This window comes from Lithobates pipiens, unplaced genomic scaffold, assembly GCF_037356315.1.
Source record: "Lithobates pipiens isolate NorthernLeopardFrog02 unplaced genomic scaffold, aLitPip1_a1.2 Scaffold_22, whole genome shotgun sequence".
NCBI classification, from domain to species: Eukaryota; Metazoa; Chordata; class Amphibia; order Anura; family Ranidae; genus Lithobates; species Lithobates pipiens.
The window spans coordinates 14,623,618-14,638,424 of NW_027507784.1; the positions used below are offsets into that span (position 1 = coordinate 14,623,618).

At 46.0% G+C, this 14,807-nt stretch overlaps 1 protein-coding gene and 1 long non-coding RNA gene across 2 annotated transcripts in view; one reads left to right on the top strand and one right to left on the bottom strand.

Annotated features, from left to right (window-relative positions):
• Positions 1–14,807, top strand: part of LOC143923325 (uncharacterized) — a 93,324-nt gene that overhangs the window by 18,507 nt on the left and 60,010 nt on the right. The window contains exons 2-3 of the mRNA XM_077446932.1: positions 9,297–9,538; positions 14,358–14,564. Coding sequence (XP_077303058.1) covers positions 9,297–9,538; positions 14,358–14,564 — 449 coding nt within the window. The remainder of the gene's footprint in view (positions 1–9,296; positions 9,539–14,357; positions 14,565–14,807) is intronic.
• Positions 3,583–5,674, bottom strand: LOC143923324 (uncharacterized). The gene is made up of 2 exons (XR_013261715.1): positions 4,865–5,674; positions 3,583–4,159 (listed from the first exon to the last, which is right to left on the bottom strand). It is a non-coding gene; the product is annotated as an uncharacterized LOC143923324 (long non-coding RNA).

A 14,807-nucleotide genomic window follows, 5' to 3' on the forward strand; every position in this document is an offset into this window, starting at 1 on the left:
GTGTCTCGGAGAGGGAACATCGTAAACGGCGTTAACCCCCTTTATATTAGGGGAGCCGTTACACACCCCAAGCGACTTGCAGCTGTAATCACAGCAAAAGGTGCTCTACAAAGTATTAACGCAAGGGGGCCGAATAATTTTGCACGCCCCACTTTTCATTTTTTTATTAGTTAAAAAAGTTTCAAAAATCCAATAGATTTCGTTCCACTTCACAATTGTGTCCCACTTGTTGGTGATTCTTCACAAAAAATTAAAATTTTATATCTTTATGTTTGAAGCCTGAAATGTGGCAAAATTTTGAAAAGTTCAAGGGGGCCGAATACTTTCGCAAGGCACTGTATATCTATATATATATAATATATATAACTGCTTAACCGGCTCCCGACCAGCGCACACCGATGTACGTCAGCAGAATGGCACGGGCAGGCATATTGGCGTACAGGTATGTCCAATCTTCAATGCCACCCTGCCATCGCGAGCGTGCTGCCGGTGGCGCACTCGCGTGCTGGTCGGGACCCCCCGTGAGTCCGGTCGCGGGTCCCGTGGACTCGATCACCGCGGGCATACCCGCGATCGTCTCACGGGACGGCTGAATGGAGAAAATGCTGTTGTAAACAGCATTTCTCCATTCTGCCTAGAAACTAGTGACGCTGATCTCTGCTCTATGTGATTGGAGCAGAGATCAGTGTTCACTAAATGAAAGCCCAGCCCCCCACAGTTAGTAACACACCCCTAGGAACACTTAACCCCTACACTGCCACCCACTGGTTAACCCCTTCACTGCCAGTGTCATTTACACATGAATCAGTGCATTTGTATAGCAGTGATTACTGTAGAAATGACAATGGTCCCAAAAATGTGTCAAAAATGTCCGATGTGTCCGCCACAATGTTGCAGTCACAATAAAAATCGCTGATCGTCGCCATTACTAGTAAAAAAAAAAATAATAAAAATTATTAATAAAAATGTCATAAAACTATAAACCCTATTTTGTAAACGCTATAACTTTTGCGTAAACCAATCAATAATCGCTTATTGCGATTTTTTTTACCAAAAATATGTAGAAGAATACGTATCGTCCTAAACTGAGGAAAAAAATGTTTTTTTTATATATTTTTGGGGGATATTTATTATAGCAAAGAGTAAGAAATATTGCATTTTTTTCAAAATTGGCGCTCTATTTTTGTTTATAGCGCAAAAAATAAAAACCGCAGGGGTGATCAAATACCACCAAAAGAAAGCTCTATTTGTGGGAAAAAAAGGACATCAATTTTGTTTGGGAGCCACACCGCACGACTGCGCAATTGTCAGTTAAAGCGACACAGTGCCGAATCGCAAAAAGTGGTCTGGTCTTTGACCAGCAAAATGGTCCGGTCTGTAAGTGGTTAATAGACGGACATCTCTGTGTTTCGGTGAATTTCTGGTACTGTAAACTTGTAAAGTCTCACGAGATTCCAGTATCAGGGGCCGGTCTCCATTGTTCGAAGCATGTGTAGATGGCTTCACTCCTCCAAAGGAGAAGCGATCTACAAAGCTTCATAAACTGGCCTCAAGAGGAGAACGATCTCTGAGAACGCCGGAGAAAGGAGCGGTGAAAAATGCTCACTGCTTCATCAATGGACACCATTGTCCTTTCCCTGGATTCTTAGCAGCTTAGAAATCTCTCTGCAGAAAATATTGTTACAATGTCTACATTACAAGATTACAAATTAACAGGAAGATACAATGTGTGGCTGGATTTATCACAGATGGATTCTGGAGAATCAGCAGTGTTATCTGATTCCTTTTATGGCAGACAATAAAACGAAATATTAGCTGATCTGACACTTCGTTCCTCGTTTCTGTGTTCTATGGAATGTATAATGTCGGTATTTCCTCGTGTAGACTCCAGTACGGGGTCATCTCTAGGCAGTATGAGAAGAAAAAAAATGAAATACACAGAAACATTCACGCACACACCTTACAATCTGATTGTATCATAGGCGTGCGCAAGGGGTGTGCCGGATGTGCCTGGGCACACCCTAATCCTGGAGTTGCCAACCCGTTAGCAGGTGACAGGTAAGCCGCGATCCTTACTTGCCGACCCCCAGAAACTGGACTGGATAGGGGGTGGGGGTGGAAATTAGTGGAACCGATCTGTATTTTCTTCTGCAGCAGCTGAAAGTAGGCTTCTCCTCCTCTTCCTCTCACCGACATTCAGCTGCCACAGGAGGAAAATACAGGGGATTGGTACCAATGTATCCCACCCTTCTTGTCCCAATTCCTCTTCTTTCTACTGACCATGTCCCCCTGGTTCCCCCCTCCCCCCCTCCATTGTTTTCAGGATGACAAGCGGGGAAGGGGCCGGTTAATGTCACAAACGCATATGTGTTTGATCTTTGAGGTGCACACCCTAATACAATAGGCTGTGCACACCTATGGATTGTACCATATCCTATACATTTAAAACCTGAATCCAAGCACGACAACACAGAAATACACTCGCCATGCCCATCCCCCACCCGTCCCCACCACTACTGCAATAAAGACCAAACTTTTTTTCATATTGGATAGAGTAAGGGTGGATTATAACCCCTGTCAGTTTTTGTCTTTTTTGTCACCTGCAGTGGCGGCCCGTCCATTAGGGGTGCCTGGGCGCCACCCCGTCTCTCCACACAACCCCCTATTAGCATAATAGATATGCCGCATACACACGATCGGACTATCCGGCAGACTTAGTCTGGCAGACCAGAGTCCGCCTGACAATTCGATCGTGTGTTGGGCTCCAGCGGACTTTTTCTTCCCAAAAGTCCGGCGGACTTACAAATAAGGCTTGCTTCAAAATTGTCTGGGCTAAAACCGACGCTAGGGCAGCTATTGGCTACTGGCTAGGAACTTCCTTATTCTACGTCATCACGTTCGAATCCGCCGGACTTTTGGATTGATCGTGTGTGACCAAGTCCGTTCGCTTGAATGTCTGGCGGACGTCAGCTGCAAAGTCCGTCGGATTGTCCTCTGGACTAAGTCCGCTGGATAGTCCGATCGTGTGTACGCGGCATTAGAGTCGTTCATAGCCTGAATCTATCCACGGCCGCTGCGCTCACTCCCTATTCAAAATAATACCGCCGCCTCTGTAATTCAAGCACCCAGCATCCTAAAAAGGGCCGGACACTTGAATTACAGCGGCAGGGTTTTTTTTTTTAATCACCTGATTAGAGCCAAAGGTTCTAATAGGCTTCAAAATAGGGTGGGCTTGGAGCGCAGAGCATTATGCCAATGAATATTCGTTATTGTAACACTGAGCCTCAATCCGGCCAACCAGAAGCAGGTCTGAGACACATTTTCTGATTGGCCTAAAAGAGAAGAGTCCCAATTGGCCGCCAAGGAGTAGGGAGGAAATTAAAGCCGCCAATGCCCGTGGAGAGCAGAAGAAGGGAAAGCTGTCTCCGCCGCCGCCGCCCGGGAGAAGTGCTGCATAGATAGGGTAAGTGCCCCAGACCCACTGACGGACTGACAGGGGGTAGGCTGTGGTACTTTTGGAAAATCAAAACGAATTCCCCCACCAACGGGATTTTTAGGCAGCAATAAACAATAAGCATAGCATACTATATAAAAAAGATTACTTTATTGTGTGGTAAAAACATGAGCTTCACCCAGGTATTTAAAATAAAAAGATATAACTAGAACCAAGCTTGTACATACAAAAATTACAATGACAATTGGGCATACACTAAGCAGACCTAACTATAAATATACTGTATAAGATTAGTAACAGCAAAAATAAATTTATAGTTCTAACGCGTTTCAACCACTAGGGTCTTCTTCAGAGATAGTCTGTTGATAGAGAGACAAGATACAACTTAATAAATCTATCGAATAGGATTAGTATTAAACATATTCCAGATTTGTTAGTGTAATTACCCAGTATGGTATTGCCGAGAGGTTCATACAAATTATAGTGCTTAATGGTGGAGTTTACCCAGGTTCACGCTTAGGCGTCCTTCACAAGTTACAAAAGATATATGGTCCATGCATCTCGCCACAGAATCCAGCAGTGGGGTGAGGGTCGGAAGCCCAGAGGCGCGGCTCACGAGCGGTCACACGACAAAACCCTATGCCCCACAAAAATTGTAGGGAATAGGTGCAAGCGTAGGCAGCCTGCCTGTATGGTAAGTCACGCCTGTGATGAAAATCCCAACATAATCGCAATTAGACATATATATTTTTATATTTGTTTTTTATATTCTATATTATATATATATAGACCCACATATGGGGTATGGAGATATCTTATATAAGTTTTGTGTGCATATAAAGGGAATATCCCCAGATATCTATATTCACATCAGAAAAAAAAAAAAAAAAAAAAAAAAAAAAAAAATAAAAAAAAAAAAGGGGAAGGGGGGGGGGGGGAAAAAGGGAAGGGAATGGGGGGAAAGAAAAAAAAAAAAAAAAAAAAAAAAATAAAAAAACAAAACTCAAAAACCAAACACATATTAAAAAGAAGAAACAGAAACAACAAACGCGGTTGGGAATCAAAAGAAAACAAACGTGAGAAGACCTGTGGTAGGAGTAGTGTGTGGGATGACAACCCGATATTGGGTAACTGAAGTGAATGAGTGAGTGAATGATGTGCAGGTGAAATGAATAATGAGGTGAAAGGTGTGGGTGTGGGTGTTATGAAAAGAATTAAAGGGATAACATATTAAGAAATCAGAGTGACAATGGAAAGAGTGCATGGGGGTGCTAGTGACGGATAGAGGTAAAGATGAAAATGCATAAAAATGCTGATGTTGAACTAGTGAGAGGTGACAAAAAAAAAAAAAAAAAAAAAAAAAATTAAGATGTGATAAACCATATTTATACTGAAAGTGATAACAGTTACCTGGATAGCTGGGCTGAACAAAAGATTCCCAAAATGGAAAAGGGGAGACAGCAGCTGGGAAACTATCCCGGGAAGAGTGCCAGATACGGTCAATAACTCCTAGTCCATAGGGGCACCCCCATCTAAGAATGAATAGAATGATAAGGGGAGCTAGCTGTTAAAAAAGCTAGTTTTTCAGAAGTTTATTTAAGTAAAATGGGGGCATGTCAGCCAGGTTAGCAAATAGTCAAACTTACCAACCAGGGATTCAAAGATACGAGAGTCCTTGTTTGTGTACAGGAGCTGATGTTTGCTGCCAAGTATACTGTGTTATATAGAGCCCCGGGATTGCATCACAGGCATGGCCGCCCACCCATTGGCTGGTACCGCCTATTATTGCTTGGCCGCCTAAACAGGTCGACCTCGTGTGAACGCCCCGGCGTCCCGGAAGGTCGTAAAGCGACCCCGAAACGACGTCACTTCCGACGCAAATGCACGACGTGATTGCGTCACGTCCGTCCGTACGAAGGGACAGACGAACGTGAGGCACGTCCGGAAGTGTTCAGGGACGCCGCCGACAAGGAAATACGTGTCTCCAATGGCTGGGCGGGACCAGCCCGCACCAGCCATATAGGGAGACATCTGTGGAGAGAGCCCTGCATGTGCACAGACAGGGGTCCCTCCTACCCTTGTCGGGGAGTCGCGCGAAAAAGGCAAACAGTCCCCCACACACCACCTCCTCCACATAAAAGCGGAAGGGCATTGGAAACAATGTGCGGGGGGACCATAAAAGTGGGGGACAAGCGTAAACCCGGGTCAAGTGAATGTGGGGATATGTCGCTACTGTCCAATACCTCCCCTGGCCCCCAGAACAGGGATGGGGTGAAGGTGTGTGGGTAGAGAGCAGGGAGGGGAGGGAAAAAAAAAAAAAAAAAAAAAAAAAGGGCGGGGGGGGGGGGAGAGGGACAGGCGACCGATCCCAACACACCATTAGCTAAAAGGAGCCATTTGCTTAACCAAAGATAAGAATAAAATAACATCTTTTTCAGATTATTACATATACACATATAGTATGCATGTCCCGACGTGCAAACGCACGTCTTTATTCAAGGACAGACCGAGTAAATATATAGCTAAGAGAATATATACAAACAGCAAAAATAAAGTGATAACATAATTATACAGTGAATCGCAGAAGAATATGATGTTCAGCTGCGAACACTATACCATGGTACCCTGTTTAGTTGTAATCATAATAATTAGAGATTATCAATAATTTATGAGAGGGGCATGGTCAGGGGGTGTTCCTAGACACTTACTAAAGAGTTAGAGAGGAGAAAAAGAGGAAACATAAAGGAGAACGGGCTCACAAAGAAAAGGGGCAGGTACACCCGGTTTCTACTGTGTCCTCCCTGAGGAGAACCCCTTTAGGAAGGGAGCGAAAGAGACCGATTCATTCAGGCCTGGGAAAGAGGTGGCATCCAATTTATGTATCCACCTCTGTTCCCGTTGTAATAGGGTCTTATTCCAGTCGCCCCCCCGAGCAGGTATGTGTATACGGTCCAGGGCAGTAAATGTAAACTTAGGCATTCTGTAGTTGTGTATTTGCACAACGTGACGTCCAATCGGCAGGTAATAGTTGCCAATTTCCATGCTGTACACATGTTTAGACATTCGGCGATGGAATTCCTGTTTTGTTTTGCCTACGTAGTACGCCCCACACTCGCATTCTAAAAAGTAAACCACACCCCGTGTCTGACAATTCACGAAGTGTGTAGGTCGAAAGTTGGCACCGTTTGGTAGACGGAAGGTTTTATCACGTCTAATATGTTTACAACATGAGCAGTGATTGCAAGGGAAGGAGCCGAAAACTGTGGTACTTTTTGCCCCCCCAAAAAAAAAAAATACCACCGGCCACCCCTGGTCATCTGTGTCCTATTACCAAATTAGTAAGTGTGAAGAAATTCCCCACTTCTCAAAGTGAAGGAATCCTAGGGTGTCCCCATTGGAAGATTTCTCCACTAATCCTGTTCTGGAGACAACCCAAAAGGTGGGATTTACTTTCACTTTAAAGATGGTCACACACCAGCAGAATCTTTGTTTGAATTTTATTTATTTTTTTAAGGGTAGTCAATCATTAATAAGGGTCAAATCAATGTTCATTTTTGATTGCATGGAGAGGTACCAGGACATCAGGCAAAGGCAAGGTCAGATGAGAAGCCAGGATAAGGAGCCAGGGATCAGCTAAACACAGTCCAGAAGCAAGGTCAGTCAGGCATGTACTGGCCATCGGGACTACCAGGAGTTTCCCGGTGGGCCCATGGCTCAGTGGGCCACTCTGATGTAAGGGGGCTGGTGATGGGACACTCTGATGTAAGGGGGCTGCTGATGGAACACTCTGATGTTTGGGGGGGCGCTGATGGGACACTCTGTTGTAAGGGGGCTGCTGATGGGACACTCTGATGTAAGGGGCTGCTGATGGGACACTCTGATGTAAGGGGGTGCTGATGAGACACTCTGATGTAAGGGGGCGCTGATGGGACACTCTGTTGTAAGGGGGCTGCTGATGGGACACTCTGATGTAAGGGGCTGCTGATGGGACACTCTGATGTAAGGGGGTGCTGATGGGACACTCTGATGTAAGGGGGCTGCTAATGGGACACTCTTATGTAAGGGGGTGCTGATGAGACACTCTGATGTAAGGGGCTGCTGATGGGACACTCTGATGTAAAGGGGCTGCTGATGGGACACTTTGATGTAAGGGGGTGCTGATGGGACACTCTGATGTAAGGGGGCTGTTGATGGGACACTTTGATGTAAGGGGGTGCTGATGGGACACTCTGATGTAAGGGGGCTGCTGATGGGACACTCTGATGTAAGGGGGCTGCTGATGGGACACTCTGATGTAAGGGGGCTGCTAATGGGACACTCTTATGTAAGGGGGTGCTGATGAGACACTCTGATGTAAGGGGGTGCTGATGGGACACTCTGATGTAAAGGGGCTGCTGATGGGACACTTTGATGTAAGGGGGTGCTGATGGGACACTCTGATGTAAGGGGGCTGTTGATGGGACACTTTGATGTAAGGGGGTGCTGATGGGACACTCTGATGTAAGGGGGCTGCTGATGGGACACTCTGATGTAAGGGGGTGCTGATGGGACACTCTGATGTAAGGGGGCTGCTGATGGGACACTCTGATGTAAGGGGGCTGGTGATGGGACACTCTGATGTAAGGGGGCTGCTGATGGGACACTTTGATGTAAGGGGGCTGCAGATGGGACACTCTGATGTAAGGGGCTGCTGATGGGACACTCTGATGTAAGGGGCTGCTGATGGGACACTTTGATGTAAGGGGGCTGGTGATGGGACACTCTGATGTAAGGGGGCTGCTGATGGGACACTTTGATGTAAGGGGGTGCTGATGGGACACTCTTATGTAAGGGGGCTGGTGATGGGACACTCAAAATGTAAGTGGGCTGGATGAAGTCCAGGGCAAAATTTCTGTCCCAGTCCAGCCCTGAGGTCAGTGGAGAGCCGGGGTCAAAAGCCAGAGATCAGATAAGCAGGATCCAGAAGCAGGATCAAACAGGAGCCAAGGTCAGCAACGGGTATCCAGACAGGAAATCACAAGTTCAGGGTATCAGGAACACAGCTGAAAGACCAGTCAGCACCGTTCAGGAGTCAAGGCACCCTTTAAATAGGCCATCTGGCACCAACTGAGTTTAGGGACGCGCTCCTGCACGTGCATGCGCATAAGCGCACATGCAAGGATCTGCTGTTGCCCGTGAGCGTGCGCCAGTTGCCCGTAAGTGTGCGCCTGTGCACGTGTACGCACATTACGTATTCTCACAGTTCTCTTACAATGATATTGAGGTGGCCTGAAGAACTTTGAATGTGCTCGCTGCATATCGGAATGAAGCTGTGTTTTATACTACATGTTTTCCCTGATCCTCGGTAACGGGAGAATCACGGTCATCTGGCAAGAAGTGATTTCTTCTAAATTTGGTGGTGGATTCAGCACGATTTTTTCTAACAACATTTGGAGCCGCCATCGCACATACGGATGGACCTCATCGATTACGTTTTGATCACTGGTGTATTTTTTTCTACAATTTCTATAATCAATTATCAAGGTTTATATATAAGTTTTGAGCACTGGTGGAATCACATATTGATTAATTATCATTTCTGATTCAATAGGTTTAGCGCAATTCTATTTTTTCTTTTAATTAACTTTTATTATGTTATACAGGAGAATTGCAGCTTCTGACAAAGTTTTTGGTATTTTGTATTTTTAATTTAATTAATTTCTCATAGTGCAGTTTTTTCAATTTTTTTTTTCCATTAACAAGCGCAAATCCCTGGTGGTGGTGGTTGGGGGGGGGGGGGGGTGTAAGCGTATTTTTTTGTGTGTCCAGAGTTGTAAATTTTTATTTTTTTTATCTCCTTCAGTTTCAGGGTTCTGATCTTGTCCTGGGAAGTGAGCCGCAATCCCATTGACATTGCAGACCTTTTGAAGGAGGATGAAAACATCGCCCATTGCTGGTATGTAGCTCTTTCCCCGCCCACGAAGGATGTGGACTGGACATTGCCCGTGGACCAATCCTCCATTGTCATCATCTACACCTCCCCCACATCAGAGAAACCGCTGTATGAGATGGAGCGTTACTTGGAATACTGCGTGGGCAAAAAAGGTGACACCAAAAACCTCTCCTGAACTCACCAAGTATAACTGTGCATTGTTATGGGGCAATGTTTCTCAAGCTTTTTCCAGTCAAGGCACCCTTTAAAAGTCTACACAATCTTGAGGCACCCCAATCTAGAATGTAAAAAAAATGAAACGAATAGTTTTACGGAACGCAGCAGCATCCACACAAGTAGGGCACCCAACATTAGAGGTCATTTCATCTTCCAAAGCAAAGGTTACTTCCTACTAGTATTCCAGTATTTCTCTTATCTTGCAATCAGGGGCGTCGGGAGGGGGTGGCTAGGGGGGGCTGAAGCCCCGAATGTAACCCCCTAAAGCCCCGAGTCTCAGCTCTGCAGGGTCTCCATTGCTAGCCCCGAGCGCCGCGGCGAGCGCCGGGACCAATCTGATCCCGAGCACCGCCGAGTGTGGCCAAGTGTGGCCGAGTGGGGGAACATAGAGGGGACCCATTTCTCCACATTTTGTTTTTACCTCCCCCCCCCTTTTTTCCTTGAATTTCTGGGTGAGTGAAATTTCCCTATATTCCCCTTATTTCAATTGTCATCTTTACTGACTTTACAATACTTTATCTGTATAATTAATATTAATTGTTAATTGTTATGAATTGTTTATTATTTATTTACTATATAGACCTCCTCCTGAAGAAGCGGACAATCCGCGAAATTAGTAGAGGAATTCTTCATCTACGCCACCAGAATTGAACTCTATTATGAGTAATTGTACACGTGAATCTGGGGTGTATTAACATTTTAAGCGTTATATTTTGTATTCTGTTATTTTTGTTATTCATTAAACTTGTACTAAATTTTTATCTCTAATTTCTCTCTTATCTTTATATATAAAGTACCGGTATAGTCCAACACCAACTTTTTGGTTCTGGTTTGGTATGAAAGGCTAGCATGTACAGCTATCCTATTATCCCCATAATCCAAAAAAAAAACATTCTGCCATAGCAGGTCCCGCCTTCTGGAGCCTGCACGTCTATGATGGACGTCCCATTGGTCAAATGCCGGGACCGCGGGACATGTGACATCCATCATAGGCGCTCTTGGCTACAGAAGGCGGGAATTACAAAGCGGCTGCCGCGCCACATCCCCACTTGGCGCTCGGGCGAGCCGCTCTCCTCTCCTCCTCGGCTCCTCCTCTGAGGACTGGCTGCCTGGCTGCTGTGACACCACACACCACGGCTGAGGTAGGTAAAGGACAGTGTATGTTAAGGTCAGTGTATGTTAAGGTCAGTGTAGGTAGGCCAGTGTATGTAAATGTCAGTGTAGGTAGGTCAGTGTAGATAGGTCAGTGTAGGTAGGTCAGTGTATGTAAATGTCAGTGTAGGTAGGTTAGTGTATGTAAATGTCAGTGTAGGTAGGTCAGTGTAGATAGGTCAGTGTATGTAAATGTCAGTGTAGGTAGGTCAGTGTATGTAAATGTCAGTGTAGGTAGGTCAGTGTATGTTAATGTCAGTGTAGGTAGGTCAGTGTATGTAAATGTCAGTGTAGGTAGGTCAGTGTAGATAGGTCAGTGTAGGTAGGTCAGTGTATGTAAAGGTCAGTGTATGTAAATGTCAGTGTATGTAAATGTCAGTGTAGGTAGGTCAGTGTAGATAGGTCAGTGTAGGTAGGTCAGTGTATGTAAATGTCAGTGTAGGTAGGTCAGTGTATGTAAATGTCAGTGCTTCCTCCTCCGCCATGTGACACACCGTCACCTTATATACAGATTACTGATCCAGCACTGCTTCCTCCTCCACCATCTGTCACACCGTCACCTTATATACAGATTACTGATCCAGCACTGCTTCCTCCTCCACCATCTGACACACCGTCACCTTATATACAGATTACTGATCCAGCACTGCTTCCTCCTCCACCATCTGTCACACCGTCACCTTATATACAGATTACTGATCCAGCACTGCTTCCTCCTCCACCATCCGACACACCGTCACCTTATATACAGATTACTGATCCAGCACTGCTTCCTCCTCCACCATCTGACACACCGTCACCTTATATACAGATTACTAATCCAGCGCTGCTTCCTCCTCCACCATCTGACACACCGTCACCTTATATACAGATTACTAATCCAGCGCTGCTTCCTCCTCCACCATCTGACACACCGTCACCTTATATACAGATTACTAATCCAGCGCTGCTTCCTCCTCCACCATCTGACACACCGTCACCTTATATACAGATTACTGATCCAGCGCTGCTTCCTCCTCCACCATCTGACACACCGTCACCTTATATACAGATTACTGATCCAGCACTGCTTCCTCCTCTACCATCCGACACACCGTCACCTTATATACAGATTACTGATCCAGCACTGCTTCCTCCTCCACCATCTGTCACACCGTCACCTTATATACAGATTACTGATCCAGCGCTGCTTCCTCCTCCGCCATCTGACACACCGTCACCTTATATACAGATTACTGATCCAGCGCTGCTTCCTCCTCCGCCATGTGACACAACGTCACCTTATATACAGATTACTGATCCAGCTCTGCTTCCTTCTCCTCCATCTGACACACCGTCACTTTATATACAGATTACTGATCCAGCGCTGCTTCCTCCTCCGCCATCTGACACACCGTCACCTTATATACAGATTACTGATCCAGCGCTGCTTCCTCCTCCACCATCTGACACACCGTCACCTTATATACAGATTACTGATCCAGCACTGCTTCCTCCTCTGCCATCTGACACACCGTCACCTTATATACAGATTACTGATCCAGCACTGCTTCCTCCTCCACCATCTGACACACCGTCACCTTATATACAGATTACTGATCCAGCGCTGCTTCCTCCTCCGCCATGTGACACAACGTTACCTTATATACAGATTACTGATCCAGCACTGCTTCCTCCTCCACCATCTGACACCGTCACTTTATATACAGATTACTGATCCAGCACTGCTTCCTCCTCCATCATCTGACACACCGTCACCTTATATACAGATTACTGATCCAGCGCTGCTTCCTCCTCCGCCATGTGACACAACGTCACCTTATATACAGATTACTGATCCAGCGCTGCTTCCTCCTCCACCATCCAACACACCGTCACCTTATATACAGATTACTGATCCAGCACTGCTTCCTCCTCCGCCATGTGACACAACGTCACATTATATACAGATTACTGATCCAGCGCTGCTTCCTCCTCCACCATCTGACACACCATCACCTTATATACAGATTACTGATCCAGTGCTGCTTCCTCCTCCGCCATCTGACACACCGTCACCTTATATACAGATTACTGATCCAGTGCTGCTTCCTCCTCCACCATCTGACACACCGTCACCTTATATACAGATTACTGATCCAGCGCTGCTTCCTCCTCCACCATCTGACACACCGTCACCTTATATACAGATTACTGATCCAGCACTGCTTCCTCCTCCACTATCTGACTGAATAGGTCAAAAAGAAAAATAGAAATAGTGTAATGTATTGCAGACATCCCGAGTTTCCCGGGAGGGGCCGGAGTCTCCTCCATTTCTGCTGCAGCTCCCGGACACCCACAAGCACCTCCCGATATCCCAGGAATGATCGGTGCGGTGTGGTAGGAGGGACAGCTGTGAACACCGATCTCCCTGTATAGCTTTTCAGCTGACAGCCGTTTCTCCTTCTCTCTCTCCCTCGGCTGTTGGCTAAAAAGCTATACAGAGAGATCGGTGTTCACAGCTGTCCCTCCCGCCGGCCGCACTGATCATTCCCAGCTGCTCCCTGTGTGCTCCTCCTCCGGCAGCTCCTCTGGCCCCCTATCCTTCTCCGGTCCCAATCCGTGTCCTTCTCTGCCCTCCCTGTTCTCCTCCGGTCCTTTTCCGTGTCATTCTCCGCCCTCCCTGTCCTCCTCCACCCCCTTCGTCCCCCTCAGCTGTCTCCCCTCCTCTCCTCTCCCACCGGCTGCCAGGATGGAGAGTGGAGGAAGGGACCGGTAAATATGTCATTTACCGGTCCCTTCCTTATCTGAATGGTATATAGAGAGCATTCACTACCGATCACTCCTGTGTCCTGTAATAACTGAGCATAGTAAACTATGTGTAAGAAGGGTCGCTAGTTCGAATCCCAACCACGACACTACCTGCCTGGAGTTTGCATGTTCTCCCTGTTCCTGCGTGGGTTTCCTCCGGGTACTCCGGTTTCCTCCCACAATCCAAAGACATGCAGGTAGGTTAATTGGCTTCTGTCCAAAATTGTCCCTAGTATATGAATGAGGACCTTGGATTGAGGGTAGGGACCGATTTGAGTGTGCAATGTACAGGGACAGGGACAAATGTAGATACTCACTCAGGTTGAACTGGATGGACTGGTGTCTTTATTCAACCTTACTAACTATGAAACTATGAAACTATGTGTCACTATGCTTCAGTTTATGAATGGACAGGAGTGCCACCTCCCTGAAATTCGTTTTTGCAGGTTGGGATGTCTGGTATTGCACTGGCATCAACACTAAAATGATATTAGTTACAAAGCGCAGTGTATTTGTGGAGTCCATTATGACTTTCCTTTCTGTGGTCTCAGCTTGTTCAGCAGGGCTCAGCCGAGGTCCAAACCAATTTGGGTACAGCCAGCATATCAGATTTTTCATGCAGTTATTGCCATTAGGTATAGCCTCTAGCAATAATCACTACCACCAGGAGAATACAACGGCGCCAAGGGAGGGATTTCCCCATCAACACTGACTGTATTTATGGGCTAATTAAGCAAATTCGCACCATCTGTGGCCGACTTAAATTGATGTACATTTTATGCTGTTAGTTGATATACATTTTATGCTTTTTAGGAAGTGATAAAGTGATTGTGGTGTCTGGTGAATCAGAAAAGTTGGATAGGAAGTGGATATCTCTGTGGGAGAAGAACCCATTTGCATACATTATCAAACCGATACTCGTCTCAAGGGCAGACCTGGACTGGATCACCAGAAAAGAGATTCTTCAGGAGATGCGGGAAAAACTGGACAAGCTTAAAATATCCCTACTGGGTCATACAGGTGATTATCTGGTGTGGGTGTGCTTGTTCTGGCCACGTATGTGGCTTGGAGGGCTGTGTAAGATCTTGGATACACCAACATATAAAAGGGAGCGCCCTCTCTAGAAAGAGATGTTTAGGACAACCTGGAATAGGACAAAAAAAAAGTAAACTGTGCACTATTGTTTCTGGAATGTACTATGGGTACAAACAATAACTAACATACACATATGTGTTATCCCTACAATCATCAAGAGCAGGAGAA